Source organism: Cyanistes caeruleus, chromosome 13, assembly GCF_971803275.1.
Source record: "Cyanistes caeruleus chromosome 13, bCyaCae1.hap1.1, whole genome shotgun sequence".
Taxonomy (NCBI): Eukaryota; Metazoa; Chordata; class Aves; order Passeriformes; family Paridae; genus Cyanistes; species Cyanistes caeruleus.
Genome location: NC_141713.1, coordinates 1,092,082 through 1,111,617, shown reverse-complemented (window position 1 = coordinate 1,111,617; position 19,536 = coordinate 1,092,082). Strand labels below are relative to the sequence as shown.

Sequence of the window (19,536 nt, the reverse complement as noted above, 5' to 3'; positions counted from 1 at the left end):
ATTTGGGGGATAAAAACTTCCAGGGAATTCCAGGAAAAATCAGGATAAAAATCTTGGAAGTGAGGTCAGAAACGGGGAGAGTGGGAATGGCAGAATTCCAAGGAATTTCCTGGAGGGGAATCCGCGGGATCCACAGAGCTGCTCCCAAAAACTGGGAGAGGATTCCCATGGAAGGGAAAATCTGGGAATTCTGCCCCGATCCTGGCCTGCTGGGATGGATCCAGAGGGATTTTCCTGGCTGCTTTTCCAGGGATTCCGCTCCCAGTCGTTCCTTTTGGGAATTTTTCCCATTCCCGCTTTTTTCCCCAGGGATTTTCCCACGGGAATGTTGAGTTTCCCGCCTTCCCAGGATTTCCCGGAACTGCTGAGAGCGGGAAAATCCCGCAGGATCCGAGGAAAAGTTGGGAGTGGGAGGTGGTTCCCTGTGGAAAACGGGGCTGAGGGTGAGGAAATCCTTCGGAATTCCAGGAAAAGCTGGGAATTGAGGGCGATTCCCGTAAAACCAGGGATGGAAAGGGCTTCAGTTCCTCTGGGAATGGGGGAATTCCATGGGATCCGGGGAAATGCGGGAATTGGGATTCCCCAGAGCGAGCAAATCCCGCGGAATCCAAGGAAAAGTCGGGAATGGAGCTCCCATCCCAAGACCCCCATTCCCAACTGGAATTCCCAACCCTTGGAGCCCCAAATCCCGCCGGGAGCCGCAGAATTCCCGTTTTTTTCCCAATGGATGCACCTGGATATGGTGGGAAAAGGCGGGAAGAAACCCCGGGATGAAGCGGGAGATCCCGGGAAAAGGCCGGGTTCCTTCCAGGTTATCCCGGCCGTTATTCCCGGCGGGAATCGGGAATGTTTTCCAGCCGCTCCCGCCATTCCCATGGCAACCCCGGGCCGGGATTCCCGCCGGGAATCAAGAGCCGGAGGCTGGAAATGGCATTCCCGGCTGTTCCTGACGGGCAGAATTCAGGATCGGCTCCAGCTGGATCTGACAGGAACACAATTCCCAGCGGGAAAAGGGAGAAAGAGCTGGAAAAGCGGGATGGGCGGGATCCGGGATGGGCGGGATCCGGGAGCGGGGTTTGGGATTTATTCCCGGCTGGATCCATCCCTCCGGAGCTTTCCCGGGATTTCCCTCGGGAGGCTCCGCGGATCCGCCGGGGGAGAACGGGAGAGGTCGGGAATGCGGGAATTTGGATCCTGGGGAAAGGGGAATGTGGGAATGGGAATGCAGAGGGGGAATGGGAATATGGGAATGGAGGGAATGGGGGAGGATCCCTGCTCGGGTTTCCCGGGAGAAGGAATCCCCAGGGATGTTCCCATGTGGCGATCCCAGGATTGGGCTCGGAAGTTCCGTGGAATTCGGGATTCCAGAGGCGGCAGGAGCTGCCGGAATCCGGCCGATCCCAGCGGGATCCCAACGGGAACAGATCGTGCCGGGAGCTCCCAGGGGATGGCTGGGACTGAGGGATCGCTGGGATTCCGGGATCACCGGGATTCAGGAACACTGGGATTCCAGGCTCACTGGGTTTCAGGGATGGCTGGGATGTTGGGATTGCTGGGATTGAGGGATCACTGGGATTTAAGGATTGTTGGGATTCAGGGATTGCTGGAATTCAGGGATCACTGGGGTTCAGGATCGCTGGGATTCCGGGATCTCTGGAATTCCGGGCTGGCTCCGGAGCCATGGCAGCAGCGGATGCGGACGCGGAGTGGCTGCGCTGGGCCAGCGAACGCTTTGGGAACGGCGCCGGGAAGGAGCCGGAGATCGGCCTGGAGGAATTCACACGGACCCTGGGGATCAAGGAGGTCGGGAATCCGGGAAAGGATCCCGGGAGAAGGATCCTGGGAGAGGGATCTGGGAAAAGGATCCTGGGAGAGGATCCCAGGGAAAAGGATCCCGGGAAAGGTCTGGGAAAGGACCATGAGAGAAGGGATCCCAGGAAAAGATCCAGGAAACAATCTATGGGAAAGAATCCGGGGAAAAGATCCATGGGAGAAGGGATCCCAATAAAGGGATGCCAAGGAAAGAGATCCCTGGGAAGAGGGAATGGAATCCATGGAAAGAGGGGAGAGATCCATGGGAATTCCCTGTTCCCTGGGAACATTCCCAATTCCCCATTCCCCGGGCACATTCCCCATTCCCTGGGCACATTCCCCATTCCCTGGGCACATTCCCGTTTTCCCGCAGTCCTTCTTTGCCGAGCGTTTTTTCGCGCTCTTCGATTCCGACGGGAGCGGCTCCCTGAGCCGGGAGGAGCTGCTGGGATCCCTGCGCCGGCTGCTCCGCGGGAATTCCACGGAAAAGCTCCGCTTCCTCTTCCAGGTGTACGACGTGGACGGTGAGAGGAGAAAATCGGGATCCGGGGGGGATTTTTTGGGATCCCTTTGGGATTGGAGCAGCCGGGTTGGGCTGGGATGAGCCAGAATTCCCGGTTCCTCTTTCGGCCGGGAATGGTGGAATTCCAGCCAGAAGCTGAAGATTCCCAGGATTTCCCAGCAGCCGGGAAAAGCGGGATCAGCTCTGCTCCAATCCCAACTCCCCATCCCTGTTTTCTGAAGTGCTGGGAATGTTTGGGATGGAAAAGCCCTTGGAGATTGAATCCAAGCATTCCCGACACTTCCAATGGCTCCCTTTCCATGGAGGAACATTCCCAGAAATCCCAGCTGAGCCTCTCCTGGATGCCATTCCCGTTCTCCTGCCCCTCATTCCTGCCCCATCCAGGATTTTCCCGGATTGGGAAGGGGAGGGGGATGAGCCCATGGAATGTTGGGATCCTCGTCCAGATTATTCCAGTTCCTGGATTAGGACTGGAAAACTGGGGTGGGGATGATTCCATGGGGCTGGAATTTCAGGATGGAGATGATTCCATGGGCTGTGGAATTTTGGGATAGAGATGATTCCATAGGCTGGAATTTTGGGATGGAGGTGGCTCCATAGACTGGAATTCCGGGATGAAGACGCCTCCATGGGGCTGTGGAACATCGGGATTCTCCCATTTTCCCAGGGAGCGGCTCCATTGATGGGCAGGAGCTGCTCCAGGTGCTCCGGGGGTGTCTCCGGGAGAGCTCCCTGGCCCTGCCCGAGGAGCGGCTGCGGGCCCTGAGCCAGGCCCTGCTCCGCGCCTGCGACCGCGACCGCAGCGGCTCCATCTCCTTCCCGGAGCTCCGGGAACAGCTGGAGGCGTTCCCGGAACTCCTGGAGAGCCTGAGCATCAGGTGGGAACGGGATCCACACCTGGGAGATCTGGGAAGGGATTCCATGGGGACACAGCTGTGGGGTCAGAGCAGCCGGAGAGGTTTGGGGTGGGATCAGGGATGGGGTGGGATGGAGCAGGGTTTGGATTTTGGGATGGTTTGGGATGGAGCAGGGTTTGGATCAGGGTTTGGATTTTGGGATGGTTTGGGATGGAGCAGGGAATGTTCTGGGATGGACGGGGATGGATGTGGGAATGTCCGGCTGTAGGGCCGGGTACCACCCAGCAAACCCCGGATTCCCACCCAACCCCGAATTCCCACCAATGCCCAAATTCCCAGCAATCCCAAACTCCCAGCAATCCCCAATTCCCGTTTCCCAGTGCCGCCTCCTGGCTGAAGCCCCCCAGTCCCGCCGAGCGCCGCCTGTGCTGCTTTTCCTGGGAATCCTGCCGGGAGCAGCGGGCCGGGCTGCGCCGCTTTTCCCGGGAATGCGGCGGCCCGGGCGGCTTTTCCCGGGAATGCTGGCGGGCCGGGATGCGCCGCTTTTCCCGGGAGTGGCGCTGGCCGGGGCTGTGGCTCGCGGGCTCGGCGCTGCTGCTCGCCCTGGGCGCTCTGCGGCACCGGGAGCGCGGGCCGGGAACCGCCCTGGCCCGGGGCTGCGGGGCCGCCCTGAACCTCAACTGCGCCCTGCTCCCGGTGAGAGACAGCGGGGACACCGCGGGGACACCGCCGGGACACTGGGGACAGACAGGGGACAGATCGCGGACATGGAGGGGACAGACTGGGGAACACTGGGGACAGACTGGGGACATGGGGACAGCCGCCCTGAACCTCAACTGCGCCCTGCTCCCCGTGAGTGACACCGGGGACACCGCGGGGACACCGAGGGAACACTGGGGACAGACTGGAGACATGGGGACAGACCGGGGACAGGGGACAGATCGGGGACAGACTGGGGACATGGGGACAGACCGGGGACAGCCTGCCTGAACCTCAACTGCGCCCTGCTCCCCGTGAGTGACACCGGGGACACCGCGGGGACACCGAGGGGACACTGGGGACAGACTGGAGACATGGGGACAGACCGGGGACAGTCTCCCTGAACCTCAACTGCGCCCTGCTCCCGGTGAGGGACACCGGGGACAGACAGGGGACAGATCGGGGACATGGAGGGGACAGACTGGGGACACGGGGACAGACCGGGGACAGCCTGCCTGAACCTCAGCTGCGCCCTGCTCCGCGTGAGCGACACCGGGGACAGACAGGGGGACAGACAGGGGGACAGACAGTGGGACAGGGAGGGGACACCGAGAGGACATGGGGGCACACCAAGGGGACACTGAAGGACACTGTCCCCTGTCCCCTCACTGTCCCCTCTCTGTCCCCAGGCCCTGATGTTGCGCCGTTCCCTGTCCCGGCTCCGCTCGTGGCCGCTCTGGGAGCGGCTCCCGCTGGAGCAGCACGTGCGCGGGCACGCGCGCGTGGGACACCTGGTGCTGGCCCTCGGGAGCGCGCACGCGGGAGCGCACCTGGGAGCGCGCCTGGCACGAGCCGGTCCGTGCCGGGAACCGGGATACGGGAACCGGGATATGAGATATGGGATCCTGGGATGGAGGTCCGGGATGGGGGATAATGGTCCGGGATCCCAGGGATGGGGAAGAGGGGCCCAAATCCCAAAGAAAGGCTGCCCGTGTCCCGGGATCCCAGGGCTGGGATCTCCCGTGTCCCGGGATCCCAGGGCTGGGATCTCCCGTGTCCCGGGATCCCATGGAAGGGGTGCCCGTGTCCCGGGATCCCAGGGCTGGGGTCTCCCGTGTCCCGGGATCCCAGGGCTGGGATCTCCCGTGTCCCGGGATCCCATGGAAGGGGTGCCCGTGTCCCAAGGAATGCCCTGGAGAAGGGGTGCCCGTGCTGGGGGCGCTGCGAGGGCGCGGGCGGGGACGGGACAGGGGACAGGGGACAGGGGACAGGGGACAGGACCGGGCTCGGGCGGGGCACGGACAGGGGACAGGGCACGGACAGGGGACAGGATCGGGGACAGGACCGGGCACGGGACGGGCGCAGCAGCCGCGAGCTGTGATCCCCCTCTAGCGACTCCCGCCGGGCACCCCCAGCGGGATCTGAGCCGTGCCGGTGTCCCCGGGATGTCCCCGGGATGTCCCCGGGATGTCCCCGGGATGTCCCCCCTGTCCCTGTGACCGTGCCGGTGTCCCCGGGTGTCCCCAGGCGGGCCGTGCTCCGGGGCTGTGGCGGAGCTGCTGCTGCCGGGGCCGGGCTCTGGCGGCGTTGCGGGCACGGCCCCGCTGACCGGGCTGGCGCTGCTGCCGCTGCTCCTGGCCATGCTGCTGGGCTCCTGCCCCTGCCTGCGCCGCCGAGGACACTTCCAGGTGATTCCCGGGAATTCCCGGCCGGAATGCCGCGTTCCCGGGGTTCCCTTCCCGACGGGATCGGGGAATGGATTCCCACGGGGAATATCGGGAAGGAATTCCCGGCTGGGAGGAGCGGGGAGTGTCCAAGGCCAGGCTGGAGCAGCCTGGGACAGCGGGGGGTGTTGGGATCGGGACTGGATGGGATCGAGGTCCTTCCCAAGGCAAATCCCAGCGATTCCAGGATTCCCTTGGGCTGCCTTTTCCCACTGGGATACCCAGACAGCCCCAGCAGGAAGCGCCACTTGGCTCCAGCACTTCCCACTCCCATTCCCATTCCCGTTGCCATTCCCAGGTCTTTTACTGGACCCACCTCTCCTACATCCCCGTGTGGTTCCTGCTGCTCCTGCACGCTCCCCACTTCTGGAAGTGGTTCCTGATTCCCGGCTCCCTGTTTTTCCTGGAGAAGGTTCTGGGCTGGCTGTGGCGCCGGGCGGGAGATCTGCACATCCTGGAGGCCAGGCTGCTGCCCTCCAAGGTGGGAATGCACCCCGAATATCCCAAATCCCAACCATCCCAAATCCCAACCATCCCAAATCCCAAATATCCCAAATCCCAAATATCCCAACCCTCCCGCATCCCACCATCCCAAATCCCGCTATCCCAGCTCCTCCGGGCACCCTGGGAATGACGGAACAAACACAGCAAACTCGCAGCAGGGGGTGGAAAGAATTCCTTTATTTCTTTTATTTCCTTTATTTCCGAGCCTTTTTCCCTGTTTTCTTCAAATGAAAACCCACGGAACAACCGGAACTCCCGGAACTTGGAATTTTTTCCCAAAATCCCATAGCTTGATCCCAGTCTGAACTGGACGGGGAACGAACCCAGCGGGAGCCAGAACCCGGAATTCCCGCAGCGCTTCCCGCGATGGGAGCCGGACAATCCCAGAGGATCCCGGATGATCCCGGCCGATCGATCCCGGTTTTCCCACAGTTTGTTTTCCGGCAGGTGACGCACCTGGTGATCCAGCGGCCGGAATCCTTCCGCTTCCAGCCGGGGGATTTCGTCTTCCTGAACATCCCGGCCATCGCCGCCTACGAGTGGCATCCCTTCTCCATCAGCAGCGCTCCGGAGCAGCCAGGTCCGGGAATGTTCCAGTCCGGGAATGTTCCAGTCCGGGAATGTTCCAGTCCGGGAATGTTCCAGGTCCGGGAATGTTCCAGTCCGGGAATGTTCCAGGTCTGGGAATGTTCCAGGTCCGGGAATGTTCCAGATCCGGGAATGTTCCAGATCCGGGAATGTTCCAGATCTGGGAATGTTCCAGATCCGGGAATGTTCCAGATCTGGGAATGTTCCAGGTCCGGGAATGTTCCAGATCTGGGAATGTTCCAGATCTGGGAATGTTCCAGGTCCGGGAATGTTCCAGGTCCGGGAATGTTCCATCCCTGGGATCTGTTTCCCATCCCTGGGATCTGTTTCCCATCCCTGGGAATGTTCCAGCCTGGGAATGTTCCATCCTTGGGATCCGTTTCCCACTCCAGGATCCGTTTCCCACCCCTGGAACATTTCCCAGCTGATGTTTTTCCAGCCAGGATGGGGCTCGGAGCGAGCCGGGCTGTGGGAGGCGGTTCCGTGGGATGAGTTGGGTTTGGAGCTCTTCCCAATCCAGACAATCCCAGGATTTCGGGATTCATCCCACAGGAACACTCTGGCTGCACATCCGGGCGCGGGGCCAATGGACCAACAAGCTCTACGAGCACTTCCAGCGGCTGGAATCGCGCGGCCCGGAGCCGGATCCGCCCGGGAAGAGCCGCAGGGAGCGCTGGGAACAGGTGGGATCGAGTGGATCCCACGGGATCATCCCGGTCTGCAGCCGGGGAACCCCTCGGGATGGACATTCCCAGCCAGTCCAGCCTTGAAGGATTCGTGTCCTTTGGAATGGGAATTTGTGTCCCTCCATCAGGGTCACACGGCCTTGGCACAGGGACACAAAATCCTTGGGATTTGGGATGGATGGATGGGATTTGGGATTGATGTGATGTCATCCCCCATGGAACGGGATTTGGGATGGATGGATGGGATTTGGGATTGATGGGAATTCCCAGCAGATCCCTGGGAGCGGCGATCCCAGTGGAGATTCCCGATCTTTGTTCCCAGGAAGGATCCGTGGCCTCCGGCAGGGACGGAGCCGTGGAGCTGCTGGCGTTCCGAGCCTCCGGAGCCGCTTTCCCGGGAAAGGACCCAGAGCAGGGGGTGAGCCCCGCTCCGATCCCAACGGGATAAAGCTCCCCAAAAAGCCGCGGGGGAAGAAATTCCTTGGATATTTCCGTGGCACTGAGAGCTGGAATTGTGTGGGGAGCTGGGTGGGAAAAGCCCCAAATCCAGGGAATGTGGGGAGCGCTGGGAAGGGGGGGAAGGTCACAGCTCCCCTCTCCTCCAGGGCTCCGGGCCCAGAGAGACCCTGCGGAGCTGCAGCGTCAAGGTGAGACATTCCTGCCTTTCCTGGATCCCAGGAAACGGCCTGGGAGCAGCATTCCATCCATCCCAGCCACGTTCCTGGCACTCCATCCCTGTTCCCTCCATCCCAGCCACATTCCCAGCTCCTCCATCCTGCATCCCTGTGCACAGATGATCCCACCTGGGGCTGATCCAAGCCCTGCCCCGCTGGAAAACTCACCCCCCGTTCCTTGCTCCCATCCCAAATTCCGTGATCCCCTCTGTGCCCTTCTGCTCCACCTGGGAGCTGCTCCAGCACCTGGAACTGCGGGATCTGTCCCGGGTCAGGATCTGTCCTGGATCTGTCCTGGGTCGGGATCTGTCCTCATTTCGGATCTCTCCCTGTTCCGGATCTCTCCAGTGTTTCCTGGACGGTCCCTACGGAAGCCCGAGCTGGCGGATCTTCACCTCGGAGCACGCCGTGCTCATCGGAGCCGGCATCGGGATCACCCCCTTCGCCTCCATCCTGCAGAGCATCATGTTCCGGTGGGAATCCGGGAATCTGGGAACGCGCCAGGCAGAGCCCTGACGGCATCTGGGATTGGACATTCTCCAACCCTCAATCCTTGGGATTCCATCCTTGGGATTTCATCCTTGGGATTCGCTCCTTGGGATTCGCTCCTTGGGATTCCGTCCTTGGGATTCACCCCCTGGGATTTGCTCCTTGGGAATTTGGGCTGCGGGAAAGGTGCTGGAGGGACCTTGGCCATGGGCAGGAATCGGGAATGAGCAGGAAAAGGCTGGAATGTGCAGGAAGGAGCAGGAAAAGGCAGGGATGTGCAGGAAGGAGCAGGAAGTGCCGCTCATTCCCCCGTGCAGGTACCGGCGGCGGATGCGGAGCTGCCCCAGCTGCCGTTTCTCCTGGAGAGAGGAAGAGCGGGATGAGGAGATGATGCTCCGGAAGGTGCAGCGGGAAGGGATCCGGGATTCGGCCTTGTCCTGGGATGGGGAGCCCAGGAGCGTTCCCCAAACACAGGGGCTTTGGGATCGGGGCTGGATCTGGTGCTGGGACCTGGTTCCAGGATCTGGAGTTGGGATTTGGTTCCAGGATCTGGAGTTGGGATTTGGTTCCAGGATCTGGAGTTGGGATCTGGTGCTGGGATTTGATGCTGGGATCTGGTTCCAGGATCTGGATCGGGATCTTGTGCTGGGATTCAGTGCTGGGATCTGGAGTCAGGATTTGATGCTGGGATCTGGTGCCGGGATCTGGCGCGTGCCCGAGCCGAGGCTTTCCTGCTCTCTCCCAGGTGGATTTTGTCTGGATCACGCGGGAGCAGCAGCACCTGCAGTGGTTCCTCAGCCTCCTGGCCCAGCTGGAGGCGCAGCAGGCGGAGCTGGAGCCAGGAGGTGAGCGGGAGCGCCCATTCCCAGGAAAAAACGGGAGCTGGGTGCCAGCGGCAGCCGGAATTCCCGGAATGAATTCCCAGGGAAGTTCCTGGAGCTGCACCTGTTCATGACCTCGGCCCTGGGCAAGGGGGATGTGAAGGCGCTGGGGCTGCAGCTGGCGCTGGATCTGCTGGCGGCCCAGGAAAAGCGGGATTCCATCTCCGGCCTCCGCAGCCGCACCCAGCCCGGCCACCCCGACTGGGACAAGGCACGGATCCCACCGGGAACGGGGATGGGGGCGGAGAGGGGCGGGGGTGTCGGGGAATGGGATCGGAGAGACAGAGAATGGGATTGGAGAGTTGGGGAATGGGATTGGAGAGTTGGGAAACAGGATGGTGGAATCAGAGAATGGGATCAGAGAATCAGAGAAACGGAATCATGGAATTGGGGAATGGGATCAGAAAATCATGGAATGGGTTGAGTTGGAAAGGACCCCAAAGACCAATCTCATTCCAACTGTGCCATCCAGCCCAGGGATCGTGGGATCACGGAATGGGATCATGGAATGGGATCACGGAATGGGATCATGGAATGGGGCCATGGGATGGGGCCATGGAATGGGATCACGGGATGGGGCCACGGAACGCCGGATTGGGCTGGGCCAGGCGGGAATTGCGGATCCGCCCGTGCCGAGGATTCCGGCTGTTCCAGCTATTCGGGAAGGTGGCGGCGGAGCAGCGCGGGAAGGTCCGGGTGTTCTTCTGCGGCTCCGCGGGGCTGGCCAGGATTATCCGCAGGCACTGCCGGAGCTTCGGATTCGCCTTTTCCAAGGAAAACTTCTGAGCCGACAGGAGCGCTTCCCGCCGGCAGCCGATCCCATTCCCAGCTCGGATCCGCCACGGAAACCTGGGAAAAGCTCCTGCAGATCCGAGGAATAAAAAAGATGGAAAAGTTTCCTTTGGATCTGAGGAATGATTCAGGACAAGATGGGAATGTTGGGGTCGATGGAAGCAATTCCAGCTCCTTGGCAAAACCAAGGGAAAACTGGGATGGGAATCGGTGTCCGAGAGGTGCCGCTCCCTCCAGCCCGGAATCTGCGCTGGATTGGGATTGGTTTTCCTAGTAAACCAAGGGAATCCAGGAATCAGGAGCTGGCCAGGCCATGGAAAACAATTCCTCTTGGAATTCCTGATTTTCCAGCCTTTTCCACGCCTGGGATCTGCTCCGTAGCGACGGCTCCTCGCGGGCAAGGCGCGGAATTCCCGAGATCAGTGTCGGATTGGGATTGAATCCCGTTTGTCCGGTGCAGGGGGGGTTCTGCCGGCTTCATCCCGAGCTGGGCGGGTTTTAGGGATGGAGGATTTGGAATTTCTTTGGAATCATGGAATCATGGTTTCTGTTGGAAAAGCCCTCGGAGCTCCTGGAGTCCAACCATGCCGCTGTCCCCAGGTGCCACATCCCAAGGGTTTCAACCCCTCCGGGATGGGATCCCATCCCTGCCTGGCAGCTGTTCCACCCCTGGAGCTTTTCCAGGTGGGAATTTTCCAGGTGGGAATTTTCCAGGTGGGAATTTTCCCCCTATTCCCAAACCTCCCTTGGCGCAGCCGCTCTCCCCGAGGGCATCAGAGCCGCCATTCCGCACGCGAGGATCTCCCGCCTCCCTTGGCCGCTCATTAATCAATCATTAATCATTAATGAACCCCCGCTAATGAGCGCGAGCGCCGCCCGCGCCTCCCTCCTCACGCGGCCCCGCCACGTGACCGTTCTGTGGGCGGGGCCTCCTCCAGCCAATCAGCGACGCGCTCCGCCCGGAAGCCCCTCCCCTTAAACGCGCGGTTCTGATTGGTCGCCGCCAGCTCTCGCGGGAAGCTGGGGCGGGGCCGCTCCCGCCGCTCCCCCCCGGCCTCGCCGGTGCCCCCGGGGGCTGAGGAGCTGCCGGAGCGTCCGCGTGGGTTCGAGGCAGCGCCCGCAGCGCTCGCGGTGCCCCCGGTGCTCCCCGGGGCGGCAGCGGCGCCTCCTCCCGCCCCGCCCCGCCCCGCCCGGCGCCGTTGTGGCGGCGGCCCCGCCGCGCCGCGCTCTCCTATTGGCTGGCGCCCCTCGCGCGCGCCGCCCCCCGCGCGCTGCCATTGGCTGCGAGGCGCGAGGGCGGGGCCCCGGCGCTGCCGCTCCGGGCTCCCCCCGCTGCCCCGCGCGGAGGTTCCGCCGCCCGCCAGGCCCCGGGCACAGGTAAGGGCTGGGCCGGGATTCCCGGGAATTCCTGGGAGAGCGGGAATTGCGGGAATTGCGGGAATAACGGGAAGGGCAGCGGGAGAGGGAGGGGGCTGCGGGATTACACGGAGCTGGCGGCGCCGGGCGTGCTCGGGCCGCCTCGGGATTGCCGCCGGAGCCTGGAATGAGGGAATGGGAGCGGTGGGAATCTGGGATTTGGGAATACGCGCTGGGAAATGCGGGAATGCGAGCTGGGAATACGGGAATACGAGCTGGGAATATGGGATATGGGCTGGGGGAATGTGGGGTGCAGGAATAGGGGCTCTGGAATTCGGGAATATGGGCTCTGGAATTCCTGGAATTCCCTGAGGATTTCCCCGGGAATGCCAGGATTTCCCTGGGAATGTCAGGATTTTCCTGGAAATCTCGGGATTTCCCAGGGAATCTGGGGATTTCCCTGGAATTCTGAGGGTTTTCCTGGGAATACCAGAATTTCCTGGAAAAGCTCCATCCGGGCCTGCTGCAGTTCCATCTTTCCCGGTTTTCCCTGCAGGAATCCCAAGAGTAATCCGTAAATCCCGGGAATTTTTGCCTCTGGAAGCTCGGGATGCATTAGAATTCCAAGAATTCCCTTTCCCTGAGGTAAGAGCGTAGCCGCTTTTCCCCATTCCCGTTTTTTCCCGGCTCTGTTGGGATACCTGGAGTTCCTATCCCGGCTCGGATCCACATTCCCACATTCCCAGGACCCGACCCTCGGCAGGGCCGCCGTGTTTTCCCAGGAATATAGCACCATTCCCATCTGGAACATCCCAAATCCCCCTCCTGATCCCGTTTTTCCCTGTTTTTCCCAGGAATGCAGCACCATATGGTGCCATTCCCATCTGGAACATCCCAAATCCCTCTCCTGATCCTGTTTTTCCCCATTTTTCCCTGGTTTTTCCCCATTTTTCCCTGTTTTTCCCAGGAATGCAGCACCATTCCCATCTGGAATATCCCAAATCCCCCTCCTGATCCAGTTTTTCCCAGTTTTTCCACGTTTTTCCACGTTTTTCCGTGTTTTTCCCAGGAATGCAGCACCATGCGCTGCCTGGCCCTGTCACCCTGCCTGTTCCCATCCCAAATTCCCCTCCTGATCCCATTTTTCCCCGATTTTCCATGTTTTTCCCAGGAATGCAGCACCATTCCTATCTGGAACATCCCAAATCCCTCTCCTGATCCCGTTTTTCCCTGATTTTCCATGTTTTTCCCAGGAATGCAGCACCATGCGCTGCCTGGCCCTGTCACCCTGCCCGTTCCCATCCCAAATCCCCCTCCTGATCCCGTTTTTCCCTGTTTTTCCCAGGAATGCAGCACCATGCGCTGCCTGGCCCGCCTCAGCTCCAAGGCGCTGCTGGTTCTCTGCGCGCTCCTGGCGCTGCTCTCGCTGCTCCTCTGGAGCCGCTGCTCCCACCATTCCCAAACCCCGGCGCGGCCCCCGGAGCGCCCCGAGGAGGAGGAGGAGGAGGAAGCCTCGCCCCGGGACGCTCCGGGAATCCCGGGAAGCGCCGGGAAAGCGGCGGCGCCGCGCTACGAGGAGATCGACTGCGTCATCAACGAGGAGCAGACGGTGAAGGGGCGGCGCGAGGGCTCCGAGGTTTTCCTGCCCTTCAGCTGGGTGGAGAAATACTTCCAGGTGTACGGCAGGATCACCGGCTCCGACGGGAACGAGCGCTTCGAGTTCTCCCACAGCTACTCCAAGGTGTACGCGCAGCGCGCGCCGTACCGGCCCGACGGCGTCTTCATGTCCTTCGAGGGCTACAACGTGGAGCTGCGCGACAGGGTCAAGTGCATCAGCGGGGCTGAAGGTGATGGGAGTGGGCTGGGAATGTGGGAATGAATGTGGGAATGTGCTGGGAATGTGCTGGGAATGTGCTGGGAATGTGGGAATGGGCTGGGAATGTGCTGGGAATGAATGTGGGAATGAATGTGGGAATGTGGGAATGGTGACAGGGTCAGGTGCACCAGCGGGGCTGAAGGTGATGGGAGTGTGGGAATGAATATGGGAATGTGGGAATGTGGGAATGGTGACAGGGTCAGGTGCACCAGCGGGGCTGAAGGTGATGGGAGTGGGCTGGGAACGTGCTGGGAATGGGCTGGGAATGTGGAAATTAATGTGGGAATGGGGACAGGGTCAAGTGCATCAGTGGGGCGGAAGGTGCTGGAAATGTGCTGGGAATGCGGGAATGAATGTGGGAATGGCGACAGGGTCAAGTGCATCAGCGGAGTGGAAGGTGCTGAGCACGGCATTCCTGGGAAGTTTTGGGACTGGGGTGCTCCCGAGAATATCCTGGATGTGCTGCTCAAGATGATCCAGAAGTGGATTTGGTGCTGGGAATGTGGGAATGGTCAGCGGTTTGGAAAGTGGGGTTGGCTGGGAATCAGAGGATTCCCGGGGATTTTTGGGATTGGGGTGGTCCTGAAAAAATCCTGGAAGTGCCGCTTAAGAAGTGGATTTGGTGTTGGGAATGTGGGAATGGCAACAGGGTCAAGTGTGTCAGTGGTGTGGGAGGTGGGGAGCACGGGAATGCCATGGGTTTTTGGGATTGGGGTGGTCCTGAAAATATCCTGGAAGTGCTGCTGAAGGTGTGCTGGAAGTACGGAGTGACCTGGATTTGGTGCTGGGAATGTGGGAATGGTGACAAGGTCAAGTGTGTCAGGGCTGTGGAAGGTGGGATTTGCTGGGAATCAGAGGATTTTTGGGATTGGGATCATCCTTTAAACGCGCCAGAATGATTCCATGAACATCGGGAAGAGCAGAGCAGGGATTCCTCCACCAGCTCAAACCACAGAATTCCGGATTTTAATGGGAAAGGGCCCCACCCCTCCCTCCCCAGCGCTTCCCTCTAACACTTCCAGCCCCATCTACGGCGCTCCCGGGAATTCCGGGGTTTTTTCCTCTGATTCCAAGGCCTTTTCCGTGTTTTTCCCGGGCAGGAGTTCCCGTCTCCACGCAGTGGGGCCCTCAGGGCTACTTCTACCCCATCCAGATCGCCCAGTACGGCCTGAGCCACTACAGCAAGAACCTGACTGAGAAGGCGCCGCACGTGGAGGTGTACGAGACGGCGGGAGACGGGATCGGGAGCGTCGGGAATAGCGGGAATGAGGGCGGGAACGGCCGCTGGACCGTACCCAAGGGCTGCACCCTCGCCACCGTCTGGGACAAATCCCGCCTCACCGCCGTCAAGCATTTCTCCTGCCCCGGTGCGTGCCGGGGATTCCGGAGGGTGCTGGGAATTCTGGGGGGTTCTGGGGATTCCAGAGGGTGACGGGGGTTCTGGAGGGTGCTGGGAATTCTGGTGGGTGCTGGGAATTTTGGCAGGTGGTGGGAATTCCGGTGGGTGGTGGGAATTCTGGCAGGTGCTGGAACAGGGAGTGGAAATTGTTGGGTGCTGGGGTTTGGTTTGGCTTTTGGTCCCAGTCCTTCATTCCCAATCCTTCACTCCCAATCCTTCATTCCCAGTCCTTCGCATTCCCAATCCTTTCCCTTCCCAATTCTTTCCCTTCACAATCCTTGCCCATTCCCAATCCTTTCCCATTCCCAATCCTTCATTCCAGACCCATCCAGCTGAAACCTCCCCATAACCCTGAACCCATCCAAGGGCTGCCCTAAATCCTCGGGGATCTCCCCCAAACCCCAAACCCTTCCCACCGGGATCCTCCCCGCGCTGATCCCTTTTCCCAGGACGGGCTCACAGGGGGCTCATCCCTTTTCCAGAAAACTCCGAGGGCGTTTCCCTGGAGCTGAACAACGGCCGTGATTTCATCATCTCCTTCGACCTGAAGCTGCAGGGCAACGGCAGCGTCTCGGTGCTGCTGGAGACCACAGAGCGGGGCCGGCCGCTGGCCGTGCGCTACACGCCGGGGGCGCCGCTGCTGGCGCTGCGCGACGGCGATGTCGTCTACGGCATCGGCGGCGCCGGCGGCGGCTGGAGGCGGCTGACGCGCGACCTCCTGACCGACCTGCGCAAGGGGCTGGGGCTCTCGCGCACCAAGGCCGTCAAGCAGACCAAGGTGGCCCCCAAGAGGCTCCTGCGCTTGGTGGCCAAAGGCCGCGGCTTCCTGGACAACGTGACGGTGGCGGCCAGCGCGCACACGGCCGCCTTCTTCGCCGCCAGCCACTGGCTGCTGCGCAACCAGGACGAGCGCGGCGGCTGGCCCATCGGCGTCACCAGGAAGTTGGGAGAAGGTTTCAAATCCCTGGAGCCGGGCTGGTACTCGGCCATGGCGCAGGGCCAGGCCATGTCCACGCTGGTCAGGGCGTACCGGCTGACCGGGGAGCCGGCCTTCCTGAGCGCCGCGCTGCGCGCCACCGCGCCCTTCAAGCTGCCGGCAGAGCGGCGCGGCGTCAAGGCGGTGTTCATGGAACGGCACGACTGGTACGAGGAGTACCCCACCACGCCCAGCTCCTTCGTGCTCAACGGCTTCATGTACGCCCTGATCGGCCTCTACGACCTGAAGGAGACGGCGGGCGAGGAGCGGGGCCGCGAGGCGCGGCTGCTCTACGAGCGCGGCATGGAGTCGCTGAAGGCCATGCTGCCGCTCTTCGACACCGGTTCCGGCAGCGTCTACGACCTGCGGCACTTCACGCTGGGCACGGCGCCCAACCTGGCGCGCTGGGATTACCACACCACCCACATCAACCAGCTGCAGCTGCTCGCCTCCGTGGACGACGCGCCCGTCTTCAGGGAGTTCGTCAAGAGGTGGAAGAGTTACCTGAGAGGGGGCAGAGCCAAGCACAACTGAGAGCCGGGGACGGAGAGGAGAGCGGGGCCGAGGGACGGCGGGGAGCGGGAACGTTGAGGGGGAGCGGTGACGCACGGGTCCCAAAATAAAGGAAAAATGGGATTTTGGGATTGCTGCGGGGGAGTCAGGGCAGAGAGGTCGCAAAAACTAGGAAAAACGGGATTTGGGATTGCTGTGGGGGAGTGGTGACAGAGAGATCCCAAAAACAAGGAAAAAAGAGGAAAAAATGGGATTTTGGGATTGCTCCGGGGAAGTCACAACCTGGCAGGGAGTGTTCCCAAAAACAAGGAAAAAATGGAATTTGGAACTGCTGCAGGGAAGTTGTGACCTGCCATGGAGAGGTCCCAAAAACAAGGAGAAACTGGGATTTGGGATTGCTCCAGGGAAGTCATGGCAGAGAGGTCCCAAAAACAAGAAAAAACAGGATTTGGGATTTCTTCAGGGAAGTCACAGCCCGGCACAGAGCATTCCCAAAAACAAGGAAGAATGGGATTTGAAACTGCTGCAGGGAAGTGGTGACAGACAATTCCCAAAAACAAGGAGAAACTGGGATTTGAAATTGCTCCGGGGAAGTTACGGCCCGGCACAGAGCGTTCCCAAAATAAATGGAAAAACTGGGATTTGGAACTGCTGCAGGGAAGTCACGACAGAGAGTTCCCAAAATAAAGGAAAAACCGGGATTTGAAAGTGCTCCGGGGAAATCACAGCCTGGCACGGAGAGTTCCCAAAACCAAGGAAAACTGGGATTTGGAACTGCTGCAGGGAAGTCATGACAGTTCCCAAAATAAAGGAAAAACCGGGATTTGAAAGTGCTCCGGGGAAATCGTGGAATCGCGGCTCAGCATGGAGCATTCCCAGAAAAAGTGGGATTTAAAACTGCTCTGGGGAAATCATGGAATCACAGCCAGGCACGGAGCGTTCCCAAAAGATGGCAGGTGCTGGAAGTGCTCCAGGAAAATCGCCGCTCCCATTCCCGGCGCGGGAAGCTTTGGGATCGGGACGCTCCCACCTGGAGCTCCGGGCAGGGATTTATTGGGATTGGTTTTGCCTTTTCCAAGGAAAAGGTTTTGCAGGAGCCACAGAAACCTTGGAATTGCGGCCGGGAAAGCTCATCCGGGGCCTCTCCGGGCGGGATTTGGCTCCGTGTGGGAGCAACTCCCGTGGGAAGCGCTCGGAGCCGGGGGGGCTGTTCCTCGGGATTGGCCTTTTCGGGATGAGAGATCCGCGCTTGGAATTCTCTGCCTGGAGATCCTGAAGCTGCTGGAGGGATTTTTCATGGAAAACGCATGGCCGGCGTCATGGAAGCACAACTGGGAGCCTGGAGCACACAGCGCTGGGATCCATATCCTGGTCACTGGAATTCCCTGGGAACTGGGATCCCGTATCCCAGTCACTGGAATTCCCTGGGAACTGGGATCCCGTATCCTGGTCACTGGAATTCCCTGGGAACTGGGATCCCGTATCCTGGATCTCCATGTTTTCTATGGGATTTTGGAATTCCATCTGGAGATTCCTCGGAGCTCTGGGGACGTTTTTGGGAATGGCTCAAGCGGGACCTGGAGTCCCTCAGGAAATTTGGGAATTCGGGAATCGCCATTTTTCTCCTGCTCCAGCCCATCCCGCATTTTCCCAGCTCCATCCCAGAGGCTTTTCCAGCTCTCCCTGGGCTGGAATTCCCGGAGAAGCCGCCTCTGGATCCCTGGGACGTGGAGCAGCAGGAGCTCCCTATGGAATGGGATGAGCTTTAAGGTCCCTCCCCCAAACATTCCATGATCCCCCTGCTGCCTGATCCCGGGATTTGGGAATCCCCAGTGTTCCCATCCCACGGTGGAGCTCATCCCGATCCCAAAATCCCGGGATTTGGGACAACGCCCGTCTCCATCTTCCCGTCGCTTTCATTTTTGGAGGCTTTTCCTTCATTTCCCGCCCGTCCTGGAGCGACTTTTCCGTCCTTCCCAAAATATCCCCTTCCATCCTCCCCCTGCCTGTTCCTTCTGTCGTTTTCCCGCTTGGAAAACCAGGAGAGGCTCCGGGGTGCCTTTGGTGCCTTTCGGAGGCCGGAATTCCTCTCGGGCGGGATTTTTTGGGAATTGGTGCCGATTTTCCCACTCCAGAAGTTTGGGATGGGCGTTCCAAGGTTGTTCTTCCGTCTCTTCCCGGAGGAGCTCCCGGGAATCCCCAGAGGCTGCGATTCCGTGGGGAATCCGCCGGGAATTCCCGATATTCCTTCCGTTCCCTCGTGCGTCGGAAGAGGATCCTTGGCCGCGGAGCCTCCAAACCTCACGGAATCCAAAAATTCCTCAAAACTTCATGGAATTCCTTCCGGTTTGGGATCTCTTTGTTCATTCCCGGAGATCTTTGGGACCAAGGTCGGCTTTGATCCCGGATTTTCCGTTGGCTCTTCCCACGGGATCCCCTCACCGGGGCTCCCCCGCCCCAACAGCACAAGCACAACCCTCCCGGGGATCCGGAATTCCCTGGGATCCGGAATTCCCTGGGATCCAGACATTCCCTGGGATCCGGAATTCTCTGGGAGACAGAATTCCCTGGGATCTGGCGTTCCCTGGAATCCAGCATTCCCTGCAATTCAGCCTTCATGGGAATCCAGGCATTCCCTGGGATCTGGAATTCCCTGGAATCCAGACATTCCCTGGGATCCGAACTCCCTGAGATCTGGAATTCCCTGGAATCCAGCACTGCCTGGAATCTGCTTATTCCCTGGAAACTGGTGTTCTCTGGAATCCAGACTTTCCCTGGAATGCAGAATTCCCTGCAATCCTCTCATTCCCCGGAATCCTCTCATTCCTGTTCTCCTCCCCAGGCGTGGCTTGGCTGGGATTTCGTTGGATTTCCCGGGATTTTCCCCATGGAAAATATGCAATAATGGTTTTCCCGGCTGCTCCGGGCCGGCCGCTCCTCCGGGAAGCTCTGGAAGCACAAAGTGCTCGGGATTCGTTTTGTAATTCCGCCCCTCCGGAATATTTTTTTCTTTTTGGCGGGAAGAGGTTCTCCTCCGTTTCTACGGGACACCGGGAATGCTCGGGAAGCTTTCTAAGACTGGGAAATAAATTTTTTTATCTTAAGGAAAAAAAAAAAGAAAAATTCCTGGGTATGGCTCCGTTATTTATTTTGGGAATTTTCTGGGAGTTTTGTTTTCCAAAGGGAT

General features: G+C 60.1%; 2 protein-coding genes across 2 annotated transcripts; both read left to right on the top strand.

The window, feature by feature from the left end:
- The first annotated feature begins 1,333 nt into the window (after positions 1–1,333).
- Positions 1,334–10,318, top strand: NOX5 (NADPH oxidase 5). Its single transcript, XM_086849693.1, has 16 exons — positions 1,334–1,803; positions 2,186–2,336; positions 3,003–3,213; positions 3,573–3,888; positions 4,581–4,746; positions 4,900–4,920; positions 5,470–5,579; positions 5,914–6,096; positions 6,567–6,699; positions 7,260–7,390; positions 7,716–7,811; positions 7,999–8,040; positions 8,416–8,540; positions 8,874–8,958; positions 9,302–9,401; positions 10,092–10,318. Exons 1-16 carry the CDS (start codon positions 1,681–1,683, stop codon positions 10,316–10,318), a joined length of 2,220 nt encoding a protein of 739 aa, XP_086705819.1. The 5' UTR covers positions 1,334–1,680.
- Positions 10,319–11,493: 1,175 nt separating this feature from the next.
- On the top strand, positions 11,494–19,472 carry GLCE (glucuronic acid epimerase). The gene is made up of 5 exons (XM_086848838.1): positions 11,494–11,606; positions 12,142–12,230; positions 12,931–13,432; positions 14,562–14,828; positions 15,343–19,472. Exons 3-5 carry the CDS (start codon positions 12,943–12,945, stop codon positions 16,368–16,370), a joined length of 1,785 nt encoding a protein of 594 aa, XP_086704964.1. The 5' UTR covers positions 11,494–11,606; positions 12,142–12,230; positions 12,931–12,942; the 3' UTR covers positions 16,371–19,472.
- Positions 19,473–19,536: the final 64 nt, after the last annotated feature.